The sequence below is a fragment of the Erinaceus europaeus genome, chromosome 2 (genome assembly GCF_950295315.1).
Source record: "Erinaceus europaeus chromosome 2, mEriEur2.1, whole genome shotgun sequence".
Classification (NCBI taxonomy): Eukaryota; Metazoa; Chordata; class Mammalia; order Eulipotyphla; family Erinaceidae; genus Erinaceus; species Erinaceus europaeus.
This window is the reverse complement of record NC_080163.1, coordinates 96,282,974-96,295,934: the sequence shown is the minus strand read 5'-3', so window position 1 is coordinate 96,295,934 and position 12,961 is coordinate 96,282,974. Positions and strand designations below refer to the sequence as shown.

General features: G+C 39.9%; 1 protein-coding gene across 1 annotated transcript in view; it reads right to left on the bottom strand.

Moving 5' to 3' along the window:
- The window catches only part of GALNTL6 (polypeptide N-acetylgalactosaminyltransferase like 6), a 1,261,228-nt gene that overhangs the window by 66,063 nt on the left and 1,182,204 nt on the right, over positions 1-12,961 (bottom strand). Inside the window, exon 10 of the mRNA XM_007523011.3 lies at positions 5,894-6,115. Coding sequence (XP_007523073.1) covers positions 5,894-6,115 — 222 coding nt within the window. The remainder of the gene's footprint in view (positions 1-5,893; positions 6,116-12,961) is intronic.

Here is a 12,961-nt window from a genome sequence, read left to right as displayed (position 1 = left end):
CCAGGCGGTAGCACAGTGGGTTATGCGCACATGGCACAAAGTGCAAGGACCACCATAAAGATCAAGGTTCAAACCCCTGGCTCCCTACCTGCAGGGGAGCTGCTTCACAGGTGGTGAAGCAGATCTGAAGGTGTCTATCTTTCTCTCCCCTCTCTGTCTTCCCTTCCTCTCTTGATTTCTTTCTGTCCTACTCAACAACAATGACAGCAATAACAACAATAATATTTAACAACAACAATGATAAACAACAAGGGCAACAAAAGGGAAAAAATAGCCTCCAGGAGCAATGGATTTGTAGTGCAGGCACCAAGTCCCAGTGATAACCTTAGAGGCAAAATATATATATATATTTGACAGAGACAGAGAGAAATTGAGTGGAAAGGGGGAGACAGAGGGGGAGAGAGAAACTAGTACTACTAGTAACACTGCTTCACCACTCACAAAGCTTTCCACCTGCAGGTAGGGACATGGGCATGGGCACTTGAACCCTGGTCCTTGAGCATTGTAACAGTGGTGCACCACTGCCCAGGCCTATTCATTTGTCAATAAAATTGATCATCTACTATATGCCAAACTACACTTATAATTGCTAGAGAGCTTTAATAACAATTCAACAAGATCCCTGTGCTATGGGGAGGTAGGTGAGAAACTTGGTAAATAAATTAGATAATTATCGATATAGTAAAGGATGCTGAGGTGAAAAGTAAGCTGTGAAGATGGATTAGAAGTGTTTACATATGGGTATATGAATGTATGGATTGTGCACAGCATGTAGTATGACCAGTGAAGGCCTGAGAAGATGACCTAAAAAAGAGATTTGTTTATCTAAAAGAGATTTGTTTGTCTTATGGGAGAGATAGAGAGATGGAGAGATAGAGAGAGAAAGAGATAGAAGCTAGAGCACCAGTTGGCTTTGGCATAGGCTGAGCAGGATATAAAAATCTTGAGTCCTAGGCTTGCAAATAATGTGCTCTATCACCAAGCTATCTCCTTGGCCTATGACTTTATTTTTAGTTGGAGAGAGAGAGAGAGAGAGAGAGAGAGAGAGAGGCCAGACCACTCTTTCAACATTTTATGTGATGTCAGAAATTCAGCCCACCACTTCATGTATGTGAGGTGCGAGGTCTACTGTTGAGCCACCTTCCTTGTCTCTGAGACTGGCTTTTTTGAGTAAGAACCTGAAGTAAGTGAGGGAAGAAGCCATAAGATTTCTGGGGTTGGAGGGTTCTAAGTGGTGGGACAAGCAAATAGCAAGGCTCTGAATTAGTGTTGGGTTTGGCCTATATGAAAATGGAAGTTGGGAGTAAATAATAAGTGGTGAGATTCGAGGGCATGCAAAGGGCCAGAATAATTTAAGAAAGGAGATTGACTGTGTGAGGGAGATAGTATAATGGTTATGCAAAGCAACTTTCATGCTTGAGGCTCTAGAGTTCCAGATTCAATTCACAGCACCACCAGAAACCAGAGTTGAGCAAATCTCTACTAAAAAAATAATTTAAAAAAAGTGGGAGTTAGGTGGTAGTGCAGCGGGTTAAGCACAGGTGGCACAAAGCACAAGGACCAGCATAAGGATCCCGGTTGGAGCCCCAGCTCCCCACCTGCAGGAGAGTCGCTTCACAAGTGATGAAGCAGGTCTGCAGGTGTTTATCTTTCTCTCCCCCTATCTGTCTTCCCCTCCTCTCTCCATTTCTCTCTGTCCTATCCAACAATGATGACATCAATAACTATAACAGTAAAACAAGGGCAACAAAAGGGAATAAATAAATAAATATTTAAAAAAAGACATTGATCTCCTTATTGATTTCTCCACCCTGAGAGAGTGAAAGGGTAGGCACTGAAAGTTTTTGAATGGAGACTTTCTTTCTTCCTTTCTTCCTTCCTTTCTTTCTTTCTTTCTTTCTTTCTTTCTTTCTTTCCTCCCTCCCTCCCTTCCTTTCTTTTTTTTCTTCCTTCCTTCCTCTTTTTCTTTTTTTTGTGACTGGGTGTATGCACTACCCAATCCCTCTTCCCACCCTTTTAAAAATATTATTTTTATTTGATAAGGATAGAGAGAAATCGAGAATGAAAGGTAAAACCAAGAAGGAGAGAGACACCTGCAGCCCTACTTCACTATTTGCAAATCATGTGGGGACTGGAGGCTTGAACCTGTGTCCTTGCGCACTGTCACATGTGCATTCAACCAGTTGTGCCACAGTCTACCCACCTTTTAAATTTTTTTTTAGTTTTAGATAGAGACAGAGAGACAGACAGACAAGCACACACACACACACACACACACACACACACACACACACACACACACACACACACGTGCGCGCACTGCTCTACTATCCTACTACCATCCATGCTACTCCCAGATAGTGCCAGGGCTTGAACCGGAATTGAATGTGATGAGATGGTAAGGCAAGTAAGTACTCTATTGGCTCAGCTATATCCTGGCACCTGAATGGAGGTTCTGATCTCCCAGTTTTCAGTAAACCATGCTGTGAAGAAAGTGATGGGGGCAAGGGTAGAAGTAGATACAAGTTAGGAGCCAGACACAATAATCCAGCTGAATTTGTTAGGGAAATGAGTAGCAGTTTATAGGCTGTTTGTGGTCTGTAATGTACCCTTTACAAACTGTGTTCTGCCTACTCGAGCCAAAAATTGCCTAAGCACTTTATTGTTTACCCAGAATCAGGCTGGCACAAAAACGCAGGTGGAAACCCGTTCCAAGTGCAAGTGCATAAAAAAGCAAGTTAGCCTGCTTTTTGGCACAGATCTCCCATAAAGGAGTCTTGTGGTTCCTTCTAATTGCATTAAAAGGACCACATAGTCTGCATTTTCCTTTTCTCTTTTTCAGTAAAGCAACAGTTGGTCTATTGCATTTATTTAGGAGCTTTGCCCATTGTAGCTATTAATTTAAAGTTTATAGGAAATGAAACAGTCCTTGAATATGTTAGATTGGACCCTCGACAAGAAAGGGACATTAATAGGGGTTTGGGGGGAGAAAACTGTTTGTGGTATCTGAATAAAGTCTATTGTTTAGTTAATAGTATTGTCCTAATGTTAATTAGTTTAAATGACTATGGTTGATGTGGCAAAAGTGAGGTGGGGTGAAGGAATATGTTAATTTTGTGCTGTCTTTGCAACTTTTCTGTAAAATTGTACCATGGAAGGCACTTGGGAAATTTAATGGATGGTGCAATAATTAGTGCTGTGGAATCTCTCCTCTCTCTTGCCTCTTTCCTCTCTCCTCTTTCTCTTTTTCTAAGTAAAAAAAAATAGGGAAAAATTTAGCTTGCTGGCTGCCTAGTAACATTATACATATGTGAGATCCTGAGTTCATTCCCCACTGTTGCATTAGAACAAACAAGCAAAACATGCACAGTTTACCTAGTTTTGAGACAGTTCTTTGATTACTTCTAGGAAACTGTTCTTTTTTCCCCTAAAGCCTCAATGGAAGCTTTGACTGTTTCCAAGCAGGGACTATAGTTTGTGAGGTGGCTTAGTCTGACAATGTGGGAAAACAGTTACAAATAGGCAGGAATAAAATTTTGTTTCCACATAAAATAGAAACAACTGATGAGACATTAGCCTAGCTACAAATCACAAAATGATAGTGAGCTCTTCAAGTATTTCTTAGGCACAAAGGTAGAACTGTGTTGGAATTATCCTAAAAGGTATAGTCTTAATAAAACAAAACAAAACAACAGCAACAACAAAACAAAAACCAAAAAAGCTGGGGAGGGACTCACCCACTTATTGACTAATGAATTCCTAAATCTCACAATGTGTGAAGTTCTTCCCAAGTGCCAGAATGATGCTCTAGTTACTTTTTTTTTTTAACCAGAGCACTGCTCAACTCTGGTTTATGGTGCTGCAGAAGACTGAACCTGGGACTTTGGAGCCTCAGGCATAAGACTCTCTTTGCATAACCATTATGCTGTCTACCCACCCCCCCAATGCATGAAGTTCTTCCTGGGACTACTTTAAAATTCTCACTGCTGTAAATTAAGTCCATGGTAACTAGCTAAAATAAATCTGAGCAGAATATTACTAATATCTCAGGGAAATTTTCATGAAATGTTTATGCAAACTATGCAAAAGATTAAACCACATTACTGACTGAAGCAGATACAGATACATATCCAGTAGGAGAGGGATCATGAAGCCATGAGCTTACTCTCACTATGGTGGGAGGTGGTATCCCAGATACAAAGCAGACAGTTACAATGTTTTGGACTTTCCTAGCAAAACAAGCAGCAGACCAAGAACTTGCTGAGCACCTTTTCTCCAGGGAACTGGGGCAATTTACCCAAGTTTTTAATTCTTTCTATCATACCCTGAGGTGAACTGTTTTCAGAGCTCCATCAAACCACAAATACTAATCAAGTAAGTCACACACACACACACACACACACACACACACACACACACACACACAGAGAGAGAGAGAGAGGGAGGAGAGAGAGAGAGAGAGAGAGAGAGAGACACTATGAAATGTCCCTCTATAAAGCACTACAGTGTATTTCAAGCTTCTGAACAGCTGAGAATGGTATGACCTCACCCCACCTTTCCCCTAAGTACTTCCACAGTTTGCCTCTGATGAAAGACTATTCAATTGCTCCAATAAATCCACCTTGTCTAATTTTAGTCCTTGCTACATCACTCTCTTTTCTGTGGGGGAAATAGAGTTACAGTTACAGGATTGAATGTAACCAAATCTCTACACAATAGTCTGCTTATGTCAATAGATGTCTTAAGTTTGGGAATTGGTGCTGTCTAGCCATTTTTTTTTTTTTAATATTCATGAGAACGACAGGAGGAGAGAAAGAACCAGTCATCACTCTGGTACATGTGCTGCTGGGGATCGAACTCAGGACCTCATGGTTGAGAATCCAATGCTTTATCCACTGCGCCAACTGCTGGACCACAAGCTCATTACATATTTGATCAAAAATAGTTGGCATCCACCTACCTTATGCTTTTGTTCACTAATCCTTTCTTAAATTAAAAATTAAAAAAAAAAAAAGTTGGCATCCAGAAGTGAAAAGATCAGTACAGATCAGTACTTATTCAAAGAACTACATGGTCCCTGAGGACTCAAGCCACACTTGTGTCTCTTGGAAATACACTTTCATCATGATTCTGTGATTCTGCATAGTAGCACACCTGATTGAGAAAATAGCTTCATGCCTCTGACTCTTGGTCAATGATTAGGTCAAGAAGCGCAAGATGTGAAATTGTCATTATCATGGACAAGTTTATAAAATAGCACAAATACGTATTTGCACTATCTGTACAAATGATGATTTCAATAATTATAAATACTTATTTTTTTTTCTGTAGAGTGTACAAGTTACTATGTACAAGACCCTGGGTTTAAGCCCCCAGTCCCTATCTGTAGGGGAAGCTTCACAAGAGATGAAGCATATCTGTAGGTGTCTCTTCTTCTCTCCCTATATCCCCTTCCCTGTCAACTTATCTCTATCCTGTCAAATTAAATAATTAATAAATATTTTTTAAAGTTTGTTTTCTTTTAAGCAAAGTGCCTCTCAGCTCTGGTTTGTGGTAGTGCTGGGGATTGAATGTGGGATCTCTCAAGTCCAAGTCCTGTGCACAAGTCCAGTATGCTACTCTTAGCTATCTCCTTGACACTCCAGGTATATTTTAATATTCCATTTGGAGAGTCAGTAGTGGCCAGAATTGTTGGGGCAGGGGGAGTAGGCACCATGAAGAGCTAAATCCTCGTCTGCTACAATTTCTAAAAGAGGTTGGCCATTCTTTTTATCTCTAATGACCTCATCTTAATTAGCTGTCAGAGACAGACAGGAAGCTTGGAACTGTCCCTCCCACTCCCTATGGCCAGGAAACTGGATGCAACTAAGGTAAAGGTACAACCTCTTCTCACCTCCCCCCAGGCAGCTGGCAGGGGCTCCACTGGAGGGTAGTACTTAGGCACGTCCCAGGCAACCACAGCCATGAACCATTTGAAGTCCTTGCACTTGAGCTGTTTGCGCAACTCCTTCTGTGCGGAGATGTCCCCAGTAGAGAGGTGCCTGTATTCTGGGCGCCGCTGGTAAATGTACTCGGCAAATTCATCCATCCAGGTCTCTGCTACCCGCTTCAGATTCTGTGCAGCAGAAAAGAATATCATTCATTGGCCTATCTGTTACAGTGTTTAGTTGCACTAAGAAACTGAAACCAAGAAAAGTGAAAGAAAGCAGCTAGCTTTAGATTAAGCTGGTTGGTAATTTAGTAAGAATTACTAAATTGGTAATTTAGTAAGAATTTTCCTAACTATAAGAGATGTGATAGGGTTACCCCCCTCCCCAAACACACACAGGCTTTGTATAAGTATCTGCTTCTGGAACAGGTTCCAAAGCCACTTAGATAATTCATCAGGGGTTGGGGGTCTCTGAGCTAGGCTTTAACAGAAATGGGTATCTCTGGTAAGCTTCATGACGTTACATGGTAGAGTAAGCAAAGGCATGGCATAGACTATCTCATTCTGATGATTCCACCTTGTAGCATAGTTAGTTACTCATGTGGATGCCCCAAGTCTCTCATTCTTGTTTTGTGCTTAAATTCCTTATTTTAAGTGCCTCCTTGGCTTATTCCAGCTTCTCACTTGTACTTAAAAGATACAAAGAGAAAAATGGTTAACTTTAATGAACATCCTGATATAAGTGACTAAGGTGAAAACTAGTGATATTTTGGTAAAATTTCTTTATCTTATAACCTTGCTATGAACTCCTAATTAGAGCCTGCAGCCATGCTACATTTCTGTTGGATTTGGAGACAGTCATTGATGACTTATTCCAAATGGAACTATACACTTTACTTATTTTGTTCCATTGCCTGCACCTTCAGAGTCCTGCTATCTTCTCTCTCCTATGACATTGACCCCCCCACCCCTTCTTTGCTATACAGACTTTTTGATTACTTTGGTGGTTGAAGGGGGTATGAAGTTGAAGGGCTCAGTTAATACAGCAAGATGTATACAAGAGACAGCATCACTTGGATACTTTGATTTCTTAAATGTTTCTGTTTTCTTTCCTCTGATACTCCCTCAGCATTGCCTTGCCTGGAGTACTTTCTATTCCTCTGATTGAATTTTTCCCTGACAGATGTCAGAATCCACGATGTTTTGTAATATTCTTGCCTGTGCCTGACATTCTGAACTGATTTGTTTGGGGAGAGAAAGGCAACAGATGATGATTTTAGTCTCCGTCTCATGATGGCACCATGTGTGACAGAGATATATGCTTAATATATAATTGGGAGAGCTCAGTACCATTTTGTCATTGACAATTCTTTTACAATCTTATTTTTTTAGTTAGATCATTGCTCAGCTCTGGTTATGTTAGTACTGCGGCTTGAACTTGGGACCTCTGAGCCTCAGATATGAATGTCCTTTGCATAACTGTTGTACTATATCATTGTCCCATCTACAATGCTTTGACAAATGTTCTGGGTATCACCTATTCTGTTTTCAATTACCCATAGACAGTCTATTTTTAATGTTAGCAAAAGGATTCAAAGATAGAATGGAAAAATAGTCAATAATATTAAAACTTTATGTTCAAATTTGATTTAAGTTTGTGGTTTCAACTCTTATGCTAAATCCCAATTATTATATAAAGTGAAAATATTTGTCTTCCACTGTATGCTTCTATGATAAACAAAAATAAAAGAGGCAAGGAAATAGAAGCAAAGATAAATTACTTAGGAGTAAAGAGAAAGTTATTTTATTAATATACTTTTAAAATTCTGATAGCTTGTGGGGGTGGGGGTGGGTTAGGAGAATATTACTCAGTAGAGTGCACACTTTACTATGCACAAGGAGCTAGGTTTGAGGCTCTAGCAATCACATAGGAACACCATGGACGGGAAAGTTCCATGAGTGGAAAAGTGCTGTGGTAGCTCTCTTCCTTCTCTGTCTCTCCCTCTCTTTCACTGTCACCTGAAAAAAAAAGTTCACTGGGAGTAGTGGAATTGTGCAGCAACAAACGCCTAGTGGCAAAAATAAGGCAAGAAAGAAAGAAAAATTAAGAAATTATGACACTGTAGCAAGAAAGATTTGTCATTACAAAGTCCTTTTTTGGCTTGAATAAATAAGCATTTTTTAGACTGTTGATTTTATGAAGTCAGTGGGTGATTCTTCTTTTTAAACTAGAAGCCCAGCATCTGCAATGATTTTATGCACACATACTTGTTCATATAGACATGCAAATTCTTAAATTAATAAAATAGCGGGGAGTCAGGTGGTAGCACAGTGGGTTAAGCGCAGCTGGTGCAAAGTGCAAGGACCAGCCTAAGGATCCTGGTTTGAGCCCCCGGCTCCCCACCTGCAGGGGAGTCGCTTCACAGGCGGTGAAGCAGGTCTGCAGGTGTCTGTCTTTCTCTCCTCCCCTCTGTCTTCCCCTCCTCTCTCCATTTCTCTCTGTCCTGTCTAACAAAGATGACATCTATAACAATAATAACTACAACAACAATGAAAAACAACAAGGGCAACAAAAGGGAAAATAAATATGTAAAAAAATTAATAAAATAGCATATTATGAAATAACTAAGAACAAATTTATAGTATGTTCATGTGTTTATTAATAAAAGCACTGAAATAAGAACTTTAAAAATATTTTATTTTTTTAGAAAAAGGCTGCAACTTTTCAAAATTAAAAAAAATATATCTTTATTTATTTATTGGCTAGAGACAGCAAGAAATCAAGAGAGAAGTGGGAGATAGAGAGGAAGAGAGACAGAGGAACACCTGCAGCACTGCTTCACCACTCGTGAAGCTTTCCTCCTGCAGGTAGGGACCAGGGGACTCCAACCTGGGTCCTTGCGCATTGTAACATGTGCTCTCAGCCAGGTGTGCCACCACTGGGCCCCTAAAAATATTTTATTTATCCATGAGAGAGATGAAAGAGAAAGAGGCGGGGAGAGAGAGAAAGAGATAAAGAGAGAGAGACCCAGACACCATTCTAGTACATGCACTGGACTGATTAAATTCAAAACTTCATGCTTGAGAGTCCAATACTTTATCCACTGTGCTGCCTCCCAAACCACTGGAATAGGAACTTAAAAAAAAAAAGTACTATGGCTAAAGAGTAGATATTTATTGCTTTGAGTTTTCAAAATAAGAATGGGCTATAGTGCAAAAACTCAAAACGGGAATTGACTAGTTCAGATGCATTCAGTTGAAAGTGGCTCAAGGGATCATGACAGATGTTAGCCAGAATGAGCAACATCATTAGATAAAAGGAGCAAGAAATAGCAGGTTGGAAAAATTCCTAGCAATGTCAGGAATATTTGGTCATAGTTAGCTAGGGGATTAGCCAGGGAGTTTTGAATTATTATGTTCTTTTCACATGATAGCAGCTTAAATTTTATTTCCCAAGCACTCCAGAGAAAGTAACAGTATCATGGTGATGTTCCAGGGGTAATCAAATCATTAGTTCTTTGTTTTTATAGTTTTCTAGGAACTGGAAAAGAGAAACAGCATAATGACTGCAAAAACTCTAATAGTTAGTGCCCCTCGATATATGAGCATTAAATAAACATTTCAATATAAATGCCACATCCTGACCATTCTCTGATGTCCCATTGTGATGACTCATTAATGTCCTCAATTACAGACACTGCTCTTTGAACAATATTCTGTATTAATTTGCCACCATAAATCATGAATCAGTACTTGGTTTTTGGGAAAGCACTGAAACTACAACTAAGAAATATAAGCAATTATAAGAAGAGCTTCATTGGTCTTTCATAAACCGTAAGTTAAATGTATCCACTTCATGAGCTATGTAACCATGGAGGCATTTATTTACATAGGGATATGTGTACACATATTAAAATACATGGAAACAATGGGAAATTTCTCACTTAAACATTCCTAGCTTATCATCACTACACTGAGACATCCTAATCACATCTCTTGCCACAGATGGTAACAGAGAATAAATCAATGTTGGCTCATCCCTCCTTTGGACTGGAAAAACACTGGCAAAGGTGCTAAGCTATCAAAGGTAGTTATAATGAAGAAAGAGTAAAGCATGTATGTACAAGATTATTTACCCCTAAACTATGTGAAACTATATCTATAGAGGTCTTCATGCACACAGAGTTAGGTGAGAGCTGGAAGGCTTGTTTTTTTTTTTTAAATTGAAATAAAATTGTTTTCAACCTGTCTGCAGATTCTTGTGTAGATTCCTGTGGCATGTGTTTGCATGTTCATTGCACTTTCTTACTTGGGCATCTGTCCTTTCCACTGGTGTCTTTCTTAGAACTTGGTCTCTGTTTTTGGTTCTGCAGAGATTTGAGCAGTGCACACAGGTGCTGTTCTTTCCAACACTTTCCAGGTGGATCAGGTAGATCAACTAAGTGGAGACTAAATTGGATCGACCTTCTCGTGGTGCATCCCGTGAGTACCCATTTATTGGGGAAACTGACGATCCTTCCTAGCCGACTGAATCCACATGGATCCCAGTCACTTTCAAAGCCAGCAACAAGCAGACATCAGGCTCAACCTGACGCTGTTGACTGGCTACGGAAGAAGGGCAAACGCTAGAAGAAGAAAGGCTTTCTGACACGTGGCAGGTGATGACAACAGCGTTGTCCAAGATGAAAATGAAGTCTTTGATTCCACTATCATATTCTCTGACTGCCATCAAGAATTTCACTCTGGTGAAATTTGGTGTATTCCACCGGGGTGGGTGGGAGGGGGGTCAGAAAAAAAAAAAGAATTTCACTCTGGTCAAAATTTTTTTCCTTCTAGCTTTTGAATTTCCAACTCAGTACTATCCTTCCCAGAATACTGCAATTTCATCCCCCCTTTTCATGCAATTCAAATTTCTCATTGTAAGTCATTGGCTTATCCTGTCCAAATTTGAAGCCGACAGTTGAAAGTAATTTTTTCTTTGGTATTTTGATAAAGATAACTCCCCCTAAATAAATTAAACATCTGACTCCAAAATTAGACCACATCTCCAAACTTTTGTTGTGAAAGCATTGCCAACTGTTTAAGATATTCCACAATAAGTGTCTAACAGTTCCTTTAACTGTATTCTACTACATGAAACCTTTTTTTTTTAAAAAAATCTTTATTTGCTTACTGCATAGAGACAGCTAGAAACTGAGAGAAGATGGGAGATAGAGAGGGAGAGAGACAGAGAGACACCTACAGCCCCATTCCACCATTTGTGAAGTTTTCCTCCTGCAGGTGGAGGCCAGGGGCTCAAACCCAGATCCTTGTGCATTATAACATATAACATGTGTGCTCAACCAGGTGCATCACCACCTGGCCTCCTACATGAAATCTCTGTTTATGAGAATTGAGCTATTCACTGGAGCTGAGAAAAATGCAACAACTGCCTTTTTGCACATGATTCTTCCTGCTCCAGTCCTCCTTCCCAATTCGCATTTCCAGATAAAATTGGGCACACTGTTAAATGTGAATTTTAGGTAAACAACAAGTAATCTAAAAATACAGGTCCAGTAACTCATAAGCTATTTATATTGCTAATATTATGGGGACATACTTACACTAAAAATTACTTGTTTACTTTGTATTCTAATTTCACTAGGTGTGCCCACTTAGAATTGCTGAATCTGGAGCCCTCCTCCCACTATGTATCATATGGATGTAATATATGCTTCATAGTTTTTTTATAAAAATCATTAGATGACACTATATGTGGAATCAGGTACAACTTGCTGCTATTGCCATAGTAACTGTTTTTGCCTTTGTGGTAATGACTGAAGAGCAGTTTCAATCTTTTTAGCAGAGAAGGTTGCTATCTAGGCTGATCTAAATATGCTCCCGCTGTTTTTCTGTTTGAGTTGGTGGACTCCTTCTGGCCTTCTAGCAGTGAAGCCCGCAGAAAAGGGGCCAGGAGACTTAAGAAAACAGCAATGCTAATTGGTAGCTAGGGGTGAGGGCTCAGCAGGGCTCAAATGGGGAGTTTGGGGTTTATTGTTAACATCAGTCTGCCAGCAAGTAGCTAAAGGTCTTCTCTCTCTAAACCTCAGGGATATTTTCTGTCCAGGCTTTTAAGTGTAGCATGGACTAGGGAGACTAGGAGAGAGGACCCATTCACTGTGAATCTAGGACATTCTTTTTTTTGCTTAGGGTTGCACCCAGCTTGGAAGTCTCATGACAGCTTGAAATGTAGCCATACAAGTTATATTTATTTTTTTGGTATAGAAAGCAAAGGATTTCATGGTTTCCAAAAACTGCAGAACTTTATCCTCCTTGAGTGATAACTGAGACAAAAACTGTTATTCTTGAGTGTGTTCTATGTACAAGACATGGAAAGCGTCCTCTATTTTTATGCTGCCCTTCTGTGATTCTGAGCCTATCACAACATGCTCCTTTATTCTGCCCAGACTGGAATCAATCTCTCCTTTCTCTGTGTTGCCCAAATATTTATTAGCATATCGTTAAGTCCATTCACTCAGTCTTATATTAGCAGTCTCTAGAATTTAAATCTTGTTTCTTTTGCACTATCCAGTGCTAAATCTTTCCATAGTTCTGACACTCATCGGATCTTTGAATTGCTGTTCTTTCCATTAAAGAACATTAAATCACATTTCTAACTCAGACAGACCATGTATTTTTTTTGTGCAGCATTAACAAAACAGCTCCATTACACCTGCTCATTGATGAAACTGTGTCCGTCTACCTACTAATTATGTTTATTAAAAATTAAACAAAAATTTTTTCCTGGGAGTCAGGCTGTAGCGCAGCGGGTTAAGCGCAGATGGCGCAAAGCACAAGGACCGGCATAAGGATCCCGGTTCGAACCCCGGCTCCCCACCTGCAGGGGAGTCGCTTCACAAACGGTGAAGCAGGTCTGCAGATGTCTATCTTTCTCTGCTCCTCTCTGTCTTCCCCTCCTCTCTCCATTTCTCTCTGTCCTATCCAACAACGACAACAACAATAATAACTATAACAATAAAACAACAAGGGCAA